The following is a 17,547-nucleotide window of genomic DNA, read 5'->3' as shown; positions in this document are numbered from 1 at the left end:
CTCAGCAATGACAACACTCAAGTTTTAGGATTAGTTGCAGAGGTTAAGGTTAAGTGTCATTTTTCAGGTGTTTCTTATAGTTTAATCAAATTAAATCGAAACCATGACCACATCTATGTTTCCCAATTTGGCATAAGATCAGGTCTAATTAAGTTATGTAACTGGTGGTGATTTACTGCCACCTTGCATACTCTGCTGCAATATTGATTTGGAAAATACATACCTGCATTTTAGACAGCAGTGGTTGCTCAAGTGTTTAAGGCTCTGGGCTGCTGTTCAAAAGGTTGGGGTTCAAGCCCCAGGACTGCAAAGCTGCCGCTGTTGGGCCCCTGAGCAACGACCTCAACCCTTACTGCTCCCCAGGCACTGTATCATGGCTGATCCTGCACGCTGACCCCAACCTCTAAGGCTGGGATATGTGAAGAAAAAAAATTCACTGTGCTGTACTGTATATGTGACAAAAATAGAGGCTTCTTTTTCTTAGAACCCTGTAGTAGCGTTTTTACAGAACACTGTTTAGTGTTGCACAGAGTAAGAGATACAAGTTTATGTTTTGGTGTGTCTCTTTAGACTTTATTCTAATCATTTTGAGTTTGTGCGCAAAAACAAGGTGAGAAACAATATGCTCAGGATAACTATATATGGACTCTTATTCAGCCCCAACTCTTAATCAGTTATTAGTTTCTTTTGACATTATTTGGTGGGAGGTTACATACATGCCTGGTAAGCTTCCTGTATAAACTTTGTCAGATGTATGTATGAATGAATCTTTACAAGAAATGAGACTTAAAACAAAGTTTTGGTACAGGGGTCTAAAGGCTTAGAGTATTCCACCAATGTAAACAGCAAACAGACTGCAGGCATAACAATAGGTAGCACTAAACAAAGCACAATCAGAGCTATGACACTTCTGCTCCAGAATTTAAGCCTATTGACTTTAGATGGAGGAGAGGGAGGGAGGAAAAAAAGCACAACTTGGAGTGCGCTTGATGCAGTAAAGCACTGCAAACAGAATGGAGCTGCCTGCAATACCCAAATGGCTTAAACCATCCAAAGGTGTGTAGCTATGGATGTAACTGGACACAAGGAGAGGTTCAAGACTGTAAATAGATCTGTTGGTAAGTTGCACCTATTTTGATTGCTGCCTTTTAAAGCCACAGATAAAGTACAGCTTTAAAATTGGAATAATTTTATTTTTATTCAGAAATAACTGCTACATTATAGATTTACATAATACAAGACATGCCAGTTTTGTTCAATGGTTTATCCACTGTTTTGTTCAAGTATCTTCACAGCTAATCAAATATGAGGTTTCTGCATATATTGTAAAATTGTTATTCATTGTCTCTAATATTTAAAAATAACCTTAGGTAACGTGCAAAAAGTTCTGGATATTTCTTTTCATCTTCTCCAACAAACCATATCATAGAATTGGGCTGATCTTGGTTCAAAAGTTTTCATGAAAATCTAAAAATCTGCCATAGAGTTCAGTATATTAGAAGTTTTTGCTTTAATCCACAACCAGATTTTCATATCATTGAAAACATAACTCCAAACAGTGTGATAGTGTGCCTCTTCTCACTCCTGGATATGCATTGATCTTGCTTTGCACAGAGGATGTACTAATTTCATTAGATAGACTCTTCTTCTTTTATCACTAAATTACATAACAGCTTCTCTGTGTCTGTTTTCTATCAGCCTTCTGGATTGTTTGCTTATTATAGCAGTATGGCACTGACCTAGTGACATTATTCTTCTGCACTTGCCAGTGAATTCCATTGCAATAGTTCCTGAGCACACATTGCTGATTGTAACTGACACAGTAATATCGGGAATTACATTTCAGTGGTGATGAGACTGTAGAGTGTGTGACTGCTTTATAAGCAGAAAGTAATTGTCAAAGTAATTCTTTTGCTTTTCATTTTTCTTTTGATACATACAGCTCACACGTCACTCCTGCAAAGAGGATTCTGTGACTGAAATATAGAATTGTAATAATAGAATCACATGATAAATGTATTGCTTTAAAGGAAATGTCCACTATGAAACATATTGAACATGTTTATACTAAAATATTTTGATGCATTTTTTTAATTCACATCAAAAATTAATTAATTGGTGCTTATTTTGTGTTTTTGCTATTTCAAGAGAAGTTAAAGGTGGGGTGTTGTATTACCAGTGCAGCGAGACAAAGCTTACAATGCGTTTAATAGGAGAAAATATTTCAGCAGCTTGAAACATATCTAATAACACAGGTTTTTCTCTTAGCTGCTAAAAACCACAAAGTATAAAAGAGTGCTTGTCACTCATCATATTTTAGTGACTTTCAATGTCTTATAATGAGAAATTTAAAAAGGAAGTAATGGAGGCAAGCAAATGTTGGACTCATAGTTCCAGAATGCAATGCAGATATGACAGCATTATGGCAAGGCTGACTAGATGACTAGCACAATGGCATTGATGGTATTAGCATGAAGGTTAAAGCTTTATCTGTTTGAACAGAGAGTCCAGATGAGGAGGTGAAAGAGCTGGACAGACTAAATAACGACCGCACTGGTACAGATTTTAATTACACTGGCAAAACTATCAACAGTTCTTTGAAAGGCCTTGTGGGTAATGTAAACTGCTGAAAATAAAAATAGATCTTGTCAGTAAAAGTTAAGTAGTCTTTATTTGTCATATATACATTACTGCACAGTGAAATTCTTTCTTCGCATATCCCATCCTTGGGGTTGGGGTCAGAGTGCAAGGTCAGCCATGTTGCAATGCCCCTGGAGCAGGGGGAGGTTGGGGTTTTGCTCAAGGGCCTAGCAGTGGTAGCTTGGCAGTGCTGGGGCTTGAACCCTGATCATCTTGTCAATGATCAAAAGCCTTAACCACGTGAGCTGCCACCACCCCCAAATAGGTTTAAACTAAAATTTAAAGTTAAGAAAGATTAATATGTTGGCGTTTTCCTTTAATAATAGAAAGTTTGTCAGTGGGATCCTGTGACATGGATTTTGTATTATACTGCATTTTCATTTTTAAAGGAAAGGCATTAAAGCTCACACTATGCAATGTATTTTAATATATTGCAAAATAATTACATATCTGCATACACACTGCAATGTAATGACAAATCTGATATAAAAGGGAATAAGTACTAAAAATAACTAAGACTTATTTTATTTTAATCTGCTGTGTGTAAAAGTTGCACTATTATTTAAAGGGTGCGAAGCATTTTGGCATAGTGTTGTGAACATGGTGCTCATGGTTATTTTGTGCACATTATGTGAGTACTAGCTTCCGATCATGTGATTGAAAAGGAGTGGGCTTCACTGCGGAGTTCTTGAACTTTACTTTTGTTACAAACTTTGGCCTGTGGTGTGCTCACAGTCCAAAGAAAAGCACATTTTCCAAACATATTCGTGTGCCCAGCGCCTACCTGTGTCCCTCTGTGGTGCTGTGTTTGCACAAGAAATGTGACCTCAGTGTGAACTGAACAAAAAAAGAAAAGTGTTTCACAATAAAAACTAAATGTAGGTACAACAAATGTGGCAATGTCCATTTATCACAAGCATTATTGATTTCAAGTAATCATCAAGTTGTGGTGACTGCAGGAAAAGTTTTATCCTATTCTGTTTAAACCATTTGTACTATTTATAGCGGGAGATATTCAGAGAGTATGATTAGATTTATGTGGAGTATATTTAGTAACACACTGACCGCTGGAGTGCTTCCGTTGTTAGTGTTGACTCAGGGACTCCACTTTCACCTTGCTACAATGGTGATGTTAACCTTTAATACAAATGTTGATACACTCATATTAGAGTCACAGATAAGGAGATATTTTTTCCCTGCTGAGGCCAAAATATCTCCAACAGTGTTTCCATGTAGAAAAAAAATAAATAAAAAATAACACTGTAGTATGTAAGGTGCTTTTTTTATATCAGGAAATGACATGATTTTCAGCCTATTAAGGATTTTTGGCATGTATGAATGGCCTTTCAATATATGGTTGGTCTAATCACATATTACCTTGTAGAGCACAACTTTTCACATCATCTACTATCAAGGCACAACAGAAGTTGGGATCATGTGTAAATAATTATAGTACTCATGGTTAAAAGTTTAACAATTACATCTCCCAAATGATATAATCATAGTGAAATACATGTGTTTCAGGACAAAATTAACAACTGTTCTCAGACCAGTTCTTCACACCTAGTGGTTTATCAGTTAGGAACAACACTGATTTGTTCCTAGGGGTCACTGGAACCTTCACAGACAAAAGGAATTTCAGAAGCTCATTACTCATTAATTGTCAGAGCCGGGACTTGAACTTAGGTCTCCAGTGGGAGAACCTGAGTCCCAGTCGCTGAGCCACAGGGGGATGGCAAACCCAATAGGGACACCCACTTGAGAGTTTTTGATGCAGTTTATTTCAATGAAAGTTGAGGCAGCAAAAAAAAAAAAAACAAAAAAAAAAACTCTCCAATAACAGAAACAGCCTGCATGGGCAGTCCTCAGAAAAAATTTCCAAGAGTGCAAAGTACTCAAAAGCAAAAACTCCAGCAAAGTAAAGAAATCACTAAACAAAGCAGAGCACAAGAAATAATCCAATGTCATGAGACAAACGGTCATAGAGTTAAAGACTCACTTGGGCAGCTGGCTCCAAAACAACTAAACACCAAACAAAGAAACTGGGAGACGAAGCCACTTAAGAACACCTACTCAAAGAGACACATGTGAACACAATAACGCTAATTACAAGAGCGCACGTAGAGTAAGAGAGATCAGAGAGGAACTCTAGAGGTCAAAGAAAGGAACAACAGTCCATAATACTGACATTAATAGTAAATGCTAGAAGTCATGATTCAAGCTGTATTTAGGTTAGGGGTTTGAATGTTTGGGGTTCAGTCTAACTCCAAGGTACATCTACTTGCCTTGTGACTGAAATGTTGCAAACAAAGACATCTCCATCTTTGACGTCTACCCATCATCGAGTCATCCATTTTCTGTTTGAGTTATCCTACACAAGGTGCAATTTACCAATCAGCTTGCAATGCATGTCTTTGGCCTGATGAGAAAATTGGAGGGAACCCCCGAAGCACCTGGAGAATATGCAAAAGCTACACACAGGGCTGTGGAAAGAATCAAACCCCCCAACCCAAGAGGTGCAGGGCAAACAATTAAGCTTCCAAGCCCTTACCCATCACCCATAAGACAAAATTATTGTGATCCTTGTTCTGTACAATATAGTTCTAATAGTTCTAAATCAACAGGCCAATTTTGGTCTTAGAGTTTGATCTCACTGCTGTGTCAGCATTGTGACGCTTTATTTTAGCTTGATTTGTATGTACTTTCCATGTTTTTGGTATGCATTTTTTTTTATATATATATTGATTACTTATTAACTGCTTCAAGAGAAGTCAGTGTAAAATATTGAAAAAGTATTTTTATACAACTTGATGTTCTTCTGTAATAAATTACATATGGTACTTTGATTTATAGACACTGTGTGGTGTATTAGCTAGCTGTAAGGTACTTTATCTCTAAATTGTGCATATGTATCATTTGGCAATGCTGACAGAGTGGACCCTTTAAAAAGGAGTCTTTAATAGTCAGTTTTGTATAAGGATAGTAATATACCAAGTGTGAAAAAAAAGGTTGCAATTTGGTGATTACCCTTTCTCGATATCGCTGACTTCGAAACAATAACTTCCGTTCAGGCCACCATAGTGACTCCTATCTCCCTGTCCCCCATTCTTTTATATGGATTTCCTGTCTTGGTCGCGCCAGTGGACATACAACAGAGGTCAATTTGGCTGTTTTCCCATTCAAGAGGCAAGACAGGATGAATAGCCATACACTGTTTACTAGGCAAACGTTCCTCGCATTCTCTCTTGAGCGCTCTGTGGCTTTGCATCAGTGACTCCTTGCTGTCTTTGTTTATTATCAGAAAGGGCTGGGGGTGGCCTTGGGTTTTACTCCCACACATGCCCCCTTTCTTTTCTAATCGTAGTGAATTCAGTGACCGAGTGCAAGCTGTGGAGTCACCATGCCGGGACGCCCCCATCCCCCTTCCCTCCCCCCAGCCTTAGACACATGTTTTACAGCACGTACCTTGTGGCGCTCTCTGCTCTCAGTTTGGCTCAGACGTAATCCAACTGGAGTTTGATCAAAAGGACAACAAGCCACAGTAGGATACACATGGAATCATGCTAAGGTGAGTGACTAGACAACTTCCTGTCTAAAAAAGAAAGTTAAAAACAAAACAAAGAATATTGTTAACATCAAAACAGGATAATTTCCCAGTATCATCACTACCTTTAAATCACTGTAGCTATTAGAAAGAACATTTGTAATATTTTATCTCACCCTTTTTTACAACTTAAGCTTGTACTGAATTGACGTTCTCCATAAGCAAAATAATCAAAATGAATCCGACATATTTTACATCATTTTTGTACGTACTTTCAAACATAATATAGAGTTAAAAAGAGATTTGTTCCTATATGCAAGACCTTTACATTGCTTTTGAATTATGGCATCAAACAGTGTGCCATGGTAACACATTATATAAGAGCAAGAATTCTGCCTCTGGAGGAATTTCCAGGATGGTATGAAGAGATTTATACACAGAGAGGCCACAGTGAGTCTCATGGAAATCTAAGAACAATCTTCCAGCATAATGCTAATGTATGAATGTAATGTTTTATGACAGTACAGTGGAATCTTGTAATTTTGTATGACTACAGATGAAAACATACAAAAGAGCTAGCAAGAATGCACCGCTTCACTTGCACATTGTGTCTCGTCCTCTCTCTGACCTGATATTTTTTCCGTAAAGCATTTCTTCCTTGATTGCTGAAAGTTTAATTGGCCCCTCGTGCACAATTTTAGGCCCACCTAATACTGAACCCACTGAAAATGGACAAGGCTTATTCTTTGCCTGGAACATTAACCGTCACCGACAGATTAACTTCAGCATTTATCACCGTAATCAAAATTATTTGTTGTTTATATAATGTTTCTGTATGCCCTCACACCTGTGTCACCTTATGGCTTAACAACTTTGGTTAAGCTGTTTTGCCTAGCTGTTGCTCTGTCTCTGCTTGCACTATCATATGTCATATAAAAGTAGCATTAGCTCCAATGTAAATGTTGTATCTTTTTGCATCTTTTGTGCGCCCGCTATACAATATATCTAGTGTTTGACGGCATCTTTACTGTGTTTAAGCTGAGTTTTTGTTAATCTCATTGTCTACTTTGTACACTATAACCGTTCTAGTGTACTATTTCTTCTGTAATTCTACTCTCTGGTTTGGATAAGATGTTGTCCTCATAATGATTGCAGGGACATCTCACTGGTCCTTTATAAAAAATTTGCATTTAATAAAGATTTTCATTTTGGTCTCTGATGTTAAGGTTACATTAGAGATATTTGTAGCCATAGTTGTGCATGACTCACACTTTCAGTATTTCTTAGTTTCTTAGCTGCATATGTGTCTTCATCCAGTCACAGAACACCATGTGCACTCCACAGATCTTTAATGGGAGACGTTTATACATTTTTAAAGCTTGTACACTACCGTCACTACACTACCTCTTACTGTGTCTGCTAGATCAAGCAACAATGCCCATTTGCTTTAACTGTACTTATTCTGGCTAATCGTAAATTAATAATCTTAAATAGCATATAACCTATAGAACAACTAGTCACCTAACATTAGCTAACTAATACATACATGATAAATACATATAATTATATATTTATTAGTATGAATATAAGTAAATTATAAGATCTAGAAAGAAGAAAGTGTTGCCCCTCCTATAATCTCACAGTGCACTTCAATTCTACTGATTGTAGAGGATTTCCTCAGTGCTATGCATCTCTGGGCCTGATGGACATTTTTTCCTCTTGTCAAAAGAGTTTGCCAGAAACCAGATAGTGTTAGCAGGCTAGTTCAAAATCATTTAACCATATTTAAATCAGCTGTAATCGGAAACTCACTTGCTGTAGTAAATAAAGCTATAACATAATATAAAGCTGAATAAAGCTATATCTAAACCACGGAAAAAACCCTCCTAGACTGCATGCTGGATAACATAAATCACATGTACTAGCAATTTAACCAAGTTTTGTTTGATGCTATGTTATTATTCATGTTGTGCAGTCTCACAAAAAATAAATGAATTAAAACAGAGAATAAAAATGCCTTACCTGTAGATCGAGAGAATCCTAAAACATTTTTTCTTTCTTTTATAGTATGATATTGGACTTAATCTAATTGAAATTCACTTTCTCACTTTCATTTATTTATGCACTCTCTCTCTCTTTGATTGACTGTCAGTCTGACTTCTTTTGTCTCTAAGGTTTGGAAGTGGGCAGCGGTAGGTCAGAGTGGTTGAACTGCTGATCAGTAGGTTGTGAGTTCTAATGAAAGCACTGCCCATGCTGGGCATTTGAGCAAGGTCTTTATCTCTCTCAAGTGCTCTGTTGTATGAGTTCTAGATTGGGATGAATGCCAAATTTCACAAATGTAAATGGACTTGATGTTTGTAATATCTGACCTGGTGTATGATACACTGGAGGCTGTATTGCAGGATTGTCAGGGTGGATCAATGACATAAAGTCTTATTCTTTTGATGATATGATAATATATATAGGTTACATTCAAATTCGTTTCTGCATATGTTTCTTTCACTGTATAATGCTTATTAAACTATATCTCTTTTCCATAGACATTTTATTCCCTGACGCTAGACCTTTCTTTACTGTTCATTAAGCGCACTGAGCGGGCATCCACCCCTCCTTCTCTCTCTCTCTCTCTCTCTCTCTCCTCCACGTGTTAAGTGGCTGCAGTCCGACTTAACACAAGTAGTGGTAAACTCTGCCTGCATCCATCAGCATTGTTTATGCGTCTCATCCGATCTCTTGGCTTTAATATCGTGCGAGATAGATGCTTGATTATTGCTGTTAGGCCTGTTTGTTTGCAGTGTCACCCTTCATATGGAAGTCAGTCGAGAGGAAAATACATAATCAGAGGATGAACTGGTCAGAAGGGAAACATTTTTAGGATTATTTAGGCTACCTCTTTGGACTGCTGCGTAAAAATACACGCTATGTGACAACAATGAAAGAAAAACAGTCTTTCCAAACAGGAAGTAGGCTAGTTCAGAAACCCTTTCCAACCAATTGCATAGTCAAAGCTGGAAAAAAAGTCAAACGGATGCCACAGGATAAGTGCGAACTCAATGACAGTTCCGTGACAGCGCTTCACTTGCAATTAATGGGCAATAGACGGGACTGCGGGCAATGCGACAAGGATCCTGCAAGGGATTATGCGAATTCTTAGATGGAGATGCCCAGTGAGTAAATCAAACCAGACGTGCGCGTTTCTGCATGGCCACCTGACCTGTGGGTGGCTTTATCATTAGCTGGAGGTGAAGGTCAGTCCGCTGGCTGCCAGTACAGTGATGTAGAGGCAGACAGACAGACAGGCAGATCAGATCAGATCAGCACTTCTGCACGCTTTCTCTCTCTCTCTCTCTCTCTCTCTCTCACAGAGTGTGCAGATTCGGGGACACATGTCTTTTCCCCATGCAGTTACCCTTAGCTATTTGTCATTTGATGACTTGATTCGTTTTACATCATGTGTTTTTTTAAAAAATCTGTGGTGCTACGCGAATGGTTTACCGCACAGGTAAGATTTCTTGATGGAGATCTTGTCTCAGGTGATCTAGTGATCTAGTCGATATTGTGATATTTCATTTGCCTGAATTTAGTTCATCTGTAGCCTATAGTTGGCTTTCTGCACGGTCGATTGTCGTTAACTTTCTCAGATTGCTTAAACGTAAGGAATTCACACCGAACGCTTTATTTGGCATTATTATTATTATTATTATTATTATTATTATTATTATTATTATTATTATTATTATTATTTAAGTTAAAGTTTAAGCAAACATTTTGTTTGCAACTATTATCTGACAATTTGCCTCCAGAGAAAGGAGCACGTGGTGCCCAGTTGTAGCTTGTGAAGTTTCCTGACCACCTGTAGCTTTTCCTTTTCCATGTAAAAATGGTTATTCATTCATTCATTCATTCTATGACTAACTTGATGATTCATAGCATATGAAATGATCATTTATTTTTTTCTATTTCTTCTAAGGTGTATGACCTAGTCACTGCCTTTAGTATAATTGTCATTTGAAATACTGGTGTAATAGTATTAGTCTAAATCAATAACACTTCTATTTTTATGAAACTTGTTGAAAGTTGAAACTTATGAAAGTTGTCTTGATTGTCTGTTAACATCCAGTAGCATGTGAAAGGTTACTGAAGCTCAAAAGCACAGCAGAACCTGAGTTCACAGTCTGTATTTCACAAGCATGACTTAACAAGCATGACTTGTCTTTAAGTACGATTTACTATTGCTGGTTTCTAAGAGAAGATTGCTGAATCATTCAAACTTGTGCATAGTAAGTAAAACAGTGACTGTACAGGAACTGGGTCAGGTGCAGGGGTTTTTTTCTCTTAAAAATGCTGAGGCATAATTAACATAATTAAGTCTCTTTAATGAATAGTTTTAGATAACATGTAAAGTAATAAACGTAATAGTTTTGAAATGATTTTTGTTGGGGGTTTTGTTTGATATGATATGTTTTGCTTTACTTTGGTTTTTAAAGATCTTTAAATATGTGGATCATTAAAGATGAACATATGGAGTAGAGGGTTATCCTCCATGCCCTTTCATGCTCAATCATGCATCTTTATTGTTAAGTCATGGGACCAACTAACCATGTGCAGAGTGTCTGCAAGGGCTCAAATTTAGGCCTGCAGCCAATGTTAAAGGTAACAGAGACTGTGCCAGCAGTGAATGTCAGCATAGTGTGAGGTCTGAATTACTAACCCTTGTGATCTGAAGGTCTTGCTAGGGCACTTTGTATTTATTAGGTGATTAAATATTAGACAGGGCAAACGAATAGATAATGTGAGCAGTTTCTAAATATGTAAGAACCTTTTCATACATTGTGTGTAACCTTTTAATACATAGTTAGGAAATAGGAACACAATTTCTCAATCATGACAACATATTTCTATTTACCTTTGTTTTGAAAATGTTTTGATTTCACATTTTGTCTAAAATGCAATGTTCATTCAATAACATAAATTCACACATATCTTGTCAATATCCTATGTGATATCCGGATAATTATCAGGTATTTATGTAGAGATAGACATGACAGTACATCGTACTCTCCAGCTTTATTGTTCATGAACTCAGATGTACCCTGGTGTCAGTACATTAAGTGTATCTAGCCAGCACATCTTCTGATCAGTAATGCTTGTTATCTTAAGTGCGTCATCATCCAGTTACTGCTGAAAGAGCACATTCAGAATGCTAACACACACAAATGTTCCCGTGACTCTGCTGAAAGTTTGTGTTGAATGACATAAGCATAGCTTGGGAATAAGAGGAAAAGACTCTTGAAGATTTTTCAGCTTAACTCTTGACAATTTTACATGTAGAAAAATTGAACTTTGCAGCTTAAATCTTGCCTTTTGTGATTCATAAATAGTAACTATGTATTTGGATGATGCTACAGGTTAATTATTATAATCATTTATATTATATTTTTAATTGCATAGTTTATCCTACAGGAGTTAAATAGACTGTCTTTAATTTTAAGACTCACTAATAGGAACCTTATATGGCAAAATGTGCTCCAAGCCTTTGTATATTAGGTAATTAGCCTTAGTTCACACTAAATACTTCAGGTCATACATGGGTAAATAGCACAATATTCTTTGCTGTGAAGAGGCTGTAAAGTTATTAACAGACTGATTTAGTTTTACAAACAATTAACACTCAGTAATTGCTATATACAGACACATCAACAATTATAGACTTGACTTAAATATTAATCTGATTTTAACATAATATTACAGACTGTGTTTATAAAATTGGTTATTAGTTGTAATATAAGTCAGTTTTCCATTTCTGTATGAAAATTTGGAATATGGTATTTATTACATGGTTTTGCTGAAAGTGCATGTTTCTTTCTGTGTGTAGTCTGTGATGCACAATCACACCATCTTGTGGTTACTGTGATTCAGTCTAAATTCACATGTGCTTAGCAATGCTGTGTTTGTAGTCCACTATAAGACTTCAACTTGTTATGTGAGTAGTAGTCTGGATAGGAACTGCTAAATGACATAAGGTAAATAGTATTTATGATTATAACCTTCTTTCCTCCCTTCAATGTCTTAATATCATTTTCCATCTCAGATTTGTTTTAGAGTGTTGGTCTAAATGCAGTGCTTTGTGTGTTACAGGACACTTTGCCTTGCTGCTGATCATACTGGAGTGGATTCGGCCTGGCCTGCCCTCCCCGTTGCGGCCCATCTGTGACCTGCGTGTTCTGAACCACTTTGTTGAAGAGGCGCGGGATGCTGAGGCCGCTATGGTAAGACACGGACACTATATTGTTTGATGTGGACATTTATACTACCATAAATAGGATCACTGCATACCATTTTATCGGGGATTAATATGTTAAAAGGAAATGTTATAAGGGAAGGAGATTTTACTCATGCCATGCACCATGTAGCACCAATCCTTTGACCAGTGAAACCCACACTACCATGTCAATGTCACTGCAGTGTCACTATCTATATAATATCTATATAGATAATCCAGTGGTAGTTAGTTTTGACATATTGATGGGGATATGAATGGGCTGGCAAAACGTGCAGATATTTGTGCATTCAGTAATTGTATACTTAAAGTATGACTTTATCTGATAAAACGGTTAAAGAATATGTAAATATATTTCAATTTAGAAATAAATGGCAGATTACATATTTGGATATTAGCCCTTCATCCTGTACGTGAGGGAGGCTGATGTTTATGTTGTGTAACTAGGTATATGCATAGTATATCTAGTATTATAAATGACTGGTGGATTGTCTTTGCTAACTTTATCATCTCCTCTTCATATCCTAGAGGTTTTGTAAAGAGGAATGCAGTATTGCAGTACCTCTCACAGTTCCTCTGTCCAGAGTGGATTTTGATGTGTGGGAAAAGAAAAATGTGAGTAGTCTTTTTGTCCTTCTCTGGTTGGTAGATGACAATTATAGTTCTATTTGCTTTATTTTTCAGTCACATACTCAAAATTAGTCTTAGAAATAAGTGAAAGTTTGTTCTTCCAGACAGAGGAGCAGGCTCAAGAAGTCCAGACAGGTCTATGGCTGTTGAACACAGCCATGAGCTCATTCGGTGCGTCCATCACCAACTCTGCACTCCACTCCCACATAGATGCCAGCGTCAGAAACATCGCCAGCCTCAAGCAGGTGCTGCGCAGCCTCAGTATACAGGTGAGTCCCGTAGTACTGAGAGACGAGTCAGGGGGTCACGTAGTGCGTGCGGTTCACAGAACAGAGACTAAATACTACTGCACTTCTGATTCTGTGCATGCTGGTACGTGGAAGAGGGCAGAGAACTACTAGCTCTGCTAATAAGAGGGAATCCAGAAATAGACAGAGGCTAAAAAGGTTTGTGTGTGTGCGTGCATATATGTGTGGGAGAGAGTGAGGACAAGACTGCTGGATCCCACCATATCAATGACTTCGAGATACTGATACGTATGTTTGTGGAAGACACACAGATTCATTGAATTCCTGGAAAAGCCAGATTGTATCAGTGTATTCAGAGAATGCTGGGAGACAGCCCAGCTCTGTAGTCATTCATCCACTAAAACAAACACCAGCTAAACATAGACTTCTTCTGTGTGCCATGATGAAGTCGATCACGTCTGCAGTTTGATTGAGGATCTTCCAGTACTGTGATTTTTATTTGATTACAGTTAAATTTAATTTAATCATTTAGACTGATTTCCTGTACCCTCATCTCTCTCTCTCTCTCACACACACACACACAGGACTATGTGCCTACAGTTGGTGGGACAGGGGAGACATGGACAGTGTCTTCAGCCTCAGAGCTCTTCCAGGTCCATATCAACTTCCTTCGTGGGAAAGTGCACCTTTTGCTCGCCAATGCACCTGTCTGCCAGCAGAATAATAGATGATTGCCACATGGAAAGGACAAAAGCCTCAACTGATTGGAGCAGACCATAACAGAAGGCGGGACATTAGTACTACACTGTCAAGGGCATCGTGCTCGCCTGCATGGAGCACTTTCTCACCATCAATGAAGAATGGAACATTTTTCTTCACAAACTGGCCTTAGGATGTAGTTCTCTTCACCGCTGCCCTGACCAAATGCTGCACACTTTTCTGTATGTGATGCAGCCTGTCACTCCTTCCTCCCCATTTGACTGACATTTGTTATATCACAAATGCATTTGCATCAACCCTAATCAGATACCACTTTTAATAATTTTTTACAACGTATTTGTGTTAAATTTATGTTGCTTAATATTTATATCAATTTCTACTAGCTGGATTATGGGTTATGCTATAATTTTGGAGTATGAGGAAGCTGTCTGCTTTCTGTCTTAGCCTTTAACACCTCTAAAAAAATTGACCTGCTGCTTTTAAGTCATATTTATCATCCTCAGTAATGCACTGATTTTATATAGATTGTATTGTGTGTGTGAATGAGATTAAGTGTTTTGGAGAATGTGTGTGAGTGTGTGTGTGTGTGTGAGAGAGTGGGTGATTATGAGTATTTTGAGTGTACATGTGTGTGTGTGTGTGTGTGTGTGTGTGTGAAGGAATGAGAGAGAGATGGGGATATCAGTGGACAGACTGTTTACAGGTCACTTCTGGTGAGAGGAAGAGACCAAATAGTTATGCTTTTGTGGGGGGAACTGGGGGGTTATGTGAGGGCTGATGAGACTGTGTGTTGATTATAAGTGTCTGCGCTGGATTCACGTGCAAACGCACAGCACCGCACAGAGACTGGCCAGGAAAAATATTGCGTCACTGCCAGGAAAAATATTGATTGGTTTGCACGAAGAACATCCTGCCTGACTCCTGCTCTGTTCACAGTCTGGTGTAATGGCCTGGGAAACTTTTGGGTAGTTGACGTTTGTCTAATGTTCTTTGTGTTCCAGGCACGGATTGGTCATTCTTGTTTTTCATCTCTGTCTTTTTTTTTTAACAATGTTTTCGCCATGGGGTTCGTTTTTGACGTTTGTGAATCAGTGTGCGAATGTAAAGAAGGAAGTTTGTAGTACTACTTTCCTGTTTGTTACTGTTGTTTGCTTCTTTTAATACTTGTCCTATTTGGTTAATAAAATGCAAAATATAGTTGAAGGAAATCAAGGAAACAATACATGGCCTGCTTGATTTCTGCTTGTCTTCATTAATGCAGCTTACAAGCATTTCTTGTTTCCATGAATGTGAAGACAGTGTAAAGACCACATGACTTAGAGATACTAAATTCTGTGAAAGCAGTCAGAATTTTAAAGAAGATGAATGAAAATGCTATTAAAATCTTTCAAATTTTCCTAATACGTCAGGTTTAACGTTTTTCCTAATACCAAATTCTATAAGCCACATGACCACTAAATGACTACAAATGATATCTATGTAGAATTACAGTAGCTCAAACACTGTAATTATAATGTGCATTATGTGGTCAAAGGGTTTTGAACTACACTACATTTTCACAAGGATTTCAATATTTACAGACAAACATATTATGGAGGAATATCCAGTACATTAATCAATCCTCCATCCATCATTTAACATATATATAAGGTCTGTATATTACATATTCTACAAAATAATTTATTATATTTTTATTTTATTTTCAATAAGCATCAAAATATTGAAATTATCTGTATTGCAATATATATGTATATTTGCAATTAAAAAGGCTGCATATTACCATATATCATATACCTTAACGCTCATAGAACTTGACAAAGAGAGTATTAATAAAGCCTGTTAGAATAAATGGCTAAATAAAATATTAATTTGAGTAACATGCCAACATGTTAAGCCCCAGTGGCCTAATGGATAAGGCACTGGCCTCCTAAGCCAGGGATTGTGGGTTCGAGTCCCATCTGGGGTGTGCTGTAAGCAGAGTGGCGCAGCGGAAGCGTGCTGGGCCCATAACCCAGAGGTCGATGGATCGAAACCATCCTCTGCTATGCACAGCCTGATGTACGGTACAAAGGCTTCTTTTGGGGCGGTGGTAGCTTAAGTGGTTAAGGCTCTGGGTTCTTAAGAAGAGTTCAAGCCCCAGGACCACCAAGCTGCCACTGTTAGGCCCTTGAGTAGGGCCCCCAACCCACCCTGCACCAGGGGCGCTGCATAACGGCTGAATCTGTGCTCTGACCACAACCCCCAATGATGGGATATGCAAAGAAAGAATTTCACTGTGCAGTAATGTGTGTGACAAATAAAGAAAACTTACTTTCCTCACACTGACCTCTTACAGAAATAAACTGTTTGGTTCCTATACAACACTACATGAACACTGGGTCACCATTAAGAACACTTTCCGAACTCTAATGTAGGGCTAACACCAGTTCACTAGCTGTTTATACCTATATCTATTATAACCTTGCTGAAGCTTGTTAGGCTTCACATCCTATGAAGTAATAATAGATGTGCTACAGCAAGTCCCACCCCTGAAAAAGTCCTTTCAAAATAGTTCCTCAGTAAGAGATTTGCACACAGCAATGGATGAGGAGGAAATTGTATGAGTATATAACTGTGCTTTATTTACACAACTGTACAACAAATATTTTCAAAAATAAGGTTAATTAAAAAAACAACAACATGCAAGGAATTTGTCCTTCAGGAAATCTGACATGCACGGACACATTAAATAATTTTCACTCCAAAACAACAACACACCAGCACAAATTGTTTAACTTCCTGCTTGTATGAGAACTATGGAAACAGGACTCACAGACACAGCTCAGTGAACTGGTAGGTCTGAACAGTGCTGCTCAGCTAAGTTCACACACAAAACTATCTAAATTCCAGTTCAAACAGAAATGTGTTTCATCTCCTCAGTGACTCCAAATGGCATCTCTTCAACAATGTTTATAAATCAGTGTAACAAGTTGTATGTTCAGCACATTAACACAAGAAAGCTTAAATCCTGCTACAACTAAAAGCAGACACAGGCTTGTCCCTTTCTCGTCTATTTTCAATGTGGAAATGAACTCAATAGTCTCGCTTCTTAAGCCTTTGGAGTGGGATCTGTCTTAAGCATTGGGGTAGAACACTTTGATATGGATGGCAGAGTTGTTGCGTGTGCGTGTTAGTGGCTCTCCAGCTTCATCTGGATCCTCAGGTTCCAGATCATCTATGAGCTCTACGGTGGAGGTGTTGGCAGCGAGCTGAAGTGCCCCCTGACTGAACGCCTGCAACTGCAGAGCAATGTTAATGGCCCGATTGATAGCAAGTCCAAGGCCATGAATGCAGATCTCCCTGTGACCTGCACCGCCATCCAACAGCTTCTGACACCTGGCCAGCTGGGCCTTGAAGTCAGTCTTCATGTTGATGTAGACATCATTACGCCGCTTTGGTAGCTTCCTGGGCAGCCTCTTGCGGAGGGTGTACTCCACTGGGTC

The 17,547-nt window shown here is 38.1% G+C and overlaps 2 protein-coding genes and 2 non-coding genes across 6 annotated transcripts in view; 3 read left to right on the top strand and 1 right to left on the bottom strand.

Moving 5' to 3' along the window:
- Window positions 1-1,013: 1,013 nt before the first annotated feature.
- epoa (erythropoietin a) lies at window positions 1,014-15,285 on the top strand. 3 transcript variants are annotated; one of them, XM_058395840.1, is made up of 5 exons: window positions 1,014-1,118; window positions 12,326-12,456; window positions 12,996-13,082; window positions 13,202-13,366; window positions 13,930-15,285. In XM_058395840.1, exons 1-5 carry the CDS (start codon window positions 1,067-1,069, stop codon window positions 14,074-14,076), a joined length of 582 nt encoding a protein of 193 aa, XP_058251823.1. In that variant the 5' UTR covers window positions 1,014-1,066; the 3' UTR covers window positions 14,077-15,285. The 3 variants fall into 3 exon arrangements, with proteins under 3 accessions (XP_058251823.1, XP_058251825.1, XP_058251824.1); XM_058395842.1 differs by lacking the exon at window positions 1,014-1,118 and adding an exon at window positions 9,064-9,354; XM_058395841.1 differs by lacking the exon at window positions 1,014-1,118 and adding an exon at window positions 9,444-9,689.
- Window positions 15,286-15,958: 673 nt separating this feature from the next.
- On the top strand, window positions 15,959-16,031 carry trnar-ccu (transfer RNA arginine (anticodon CCU)). The gene has a single exon. It is a non-coding gene; the product is annotated as a tRNA-Arg (tRNA).
- A 7-nt stretch (window positions 16,032-16,038) lies between these two features.
- Window positions 16,039-16,110, top strand: trnam-cau (transfer RNA methionine (anticodon CAU)). Its single transcript has one exon. It is a non-coding gene; the product is annotated as a tRNA-Met (tRNA).
- Window positions 16,111-16,660: 550 nt separating this feature from the next.
- Window positions 16,661-17,547, bottom strand: part of pop7 (POP7 homolog, ribonuclease P/MRP subunit) — a 35,212-nt gene continuing 34,325 nt past the window's right edge. The window contains exon 2 of the mRNA XM_058395843.1: window positions 16,661-17,547. This exon is cut by the window's right edge and continues 110 nt beyond it. Coding sequence (XP_058251826.1) covers window positions 17,179-17,547 — 369 coding nt within the window. The 3' untranslated portion in view covers window positions 16,661-17,178.

Source organism: Hemibagrus wyckioides, linkage group LG07 (assembly GCF_019097595.1).
Source record: "Hemibagrus wyckioides isolate EC202008001 linkage group LG07, SWU_Hwy_1.0, whole genome shotgun sequence".
NCBI lineage: Eukaryota > Metazoa > Chordata > Actinopteri > Siluriformes > Bagridae > Hemibagrus > Hemibagrus wyckioides.
This window is presented reverse-complemented; position numbering and strand designations above follow the sequence as displayed.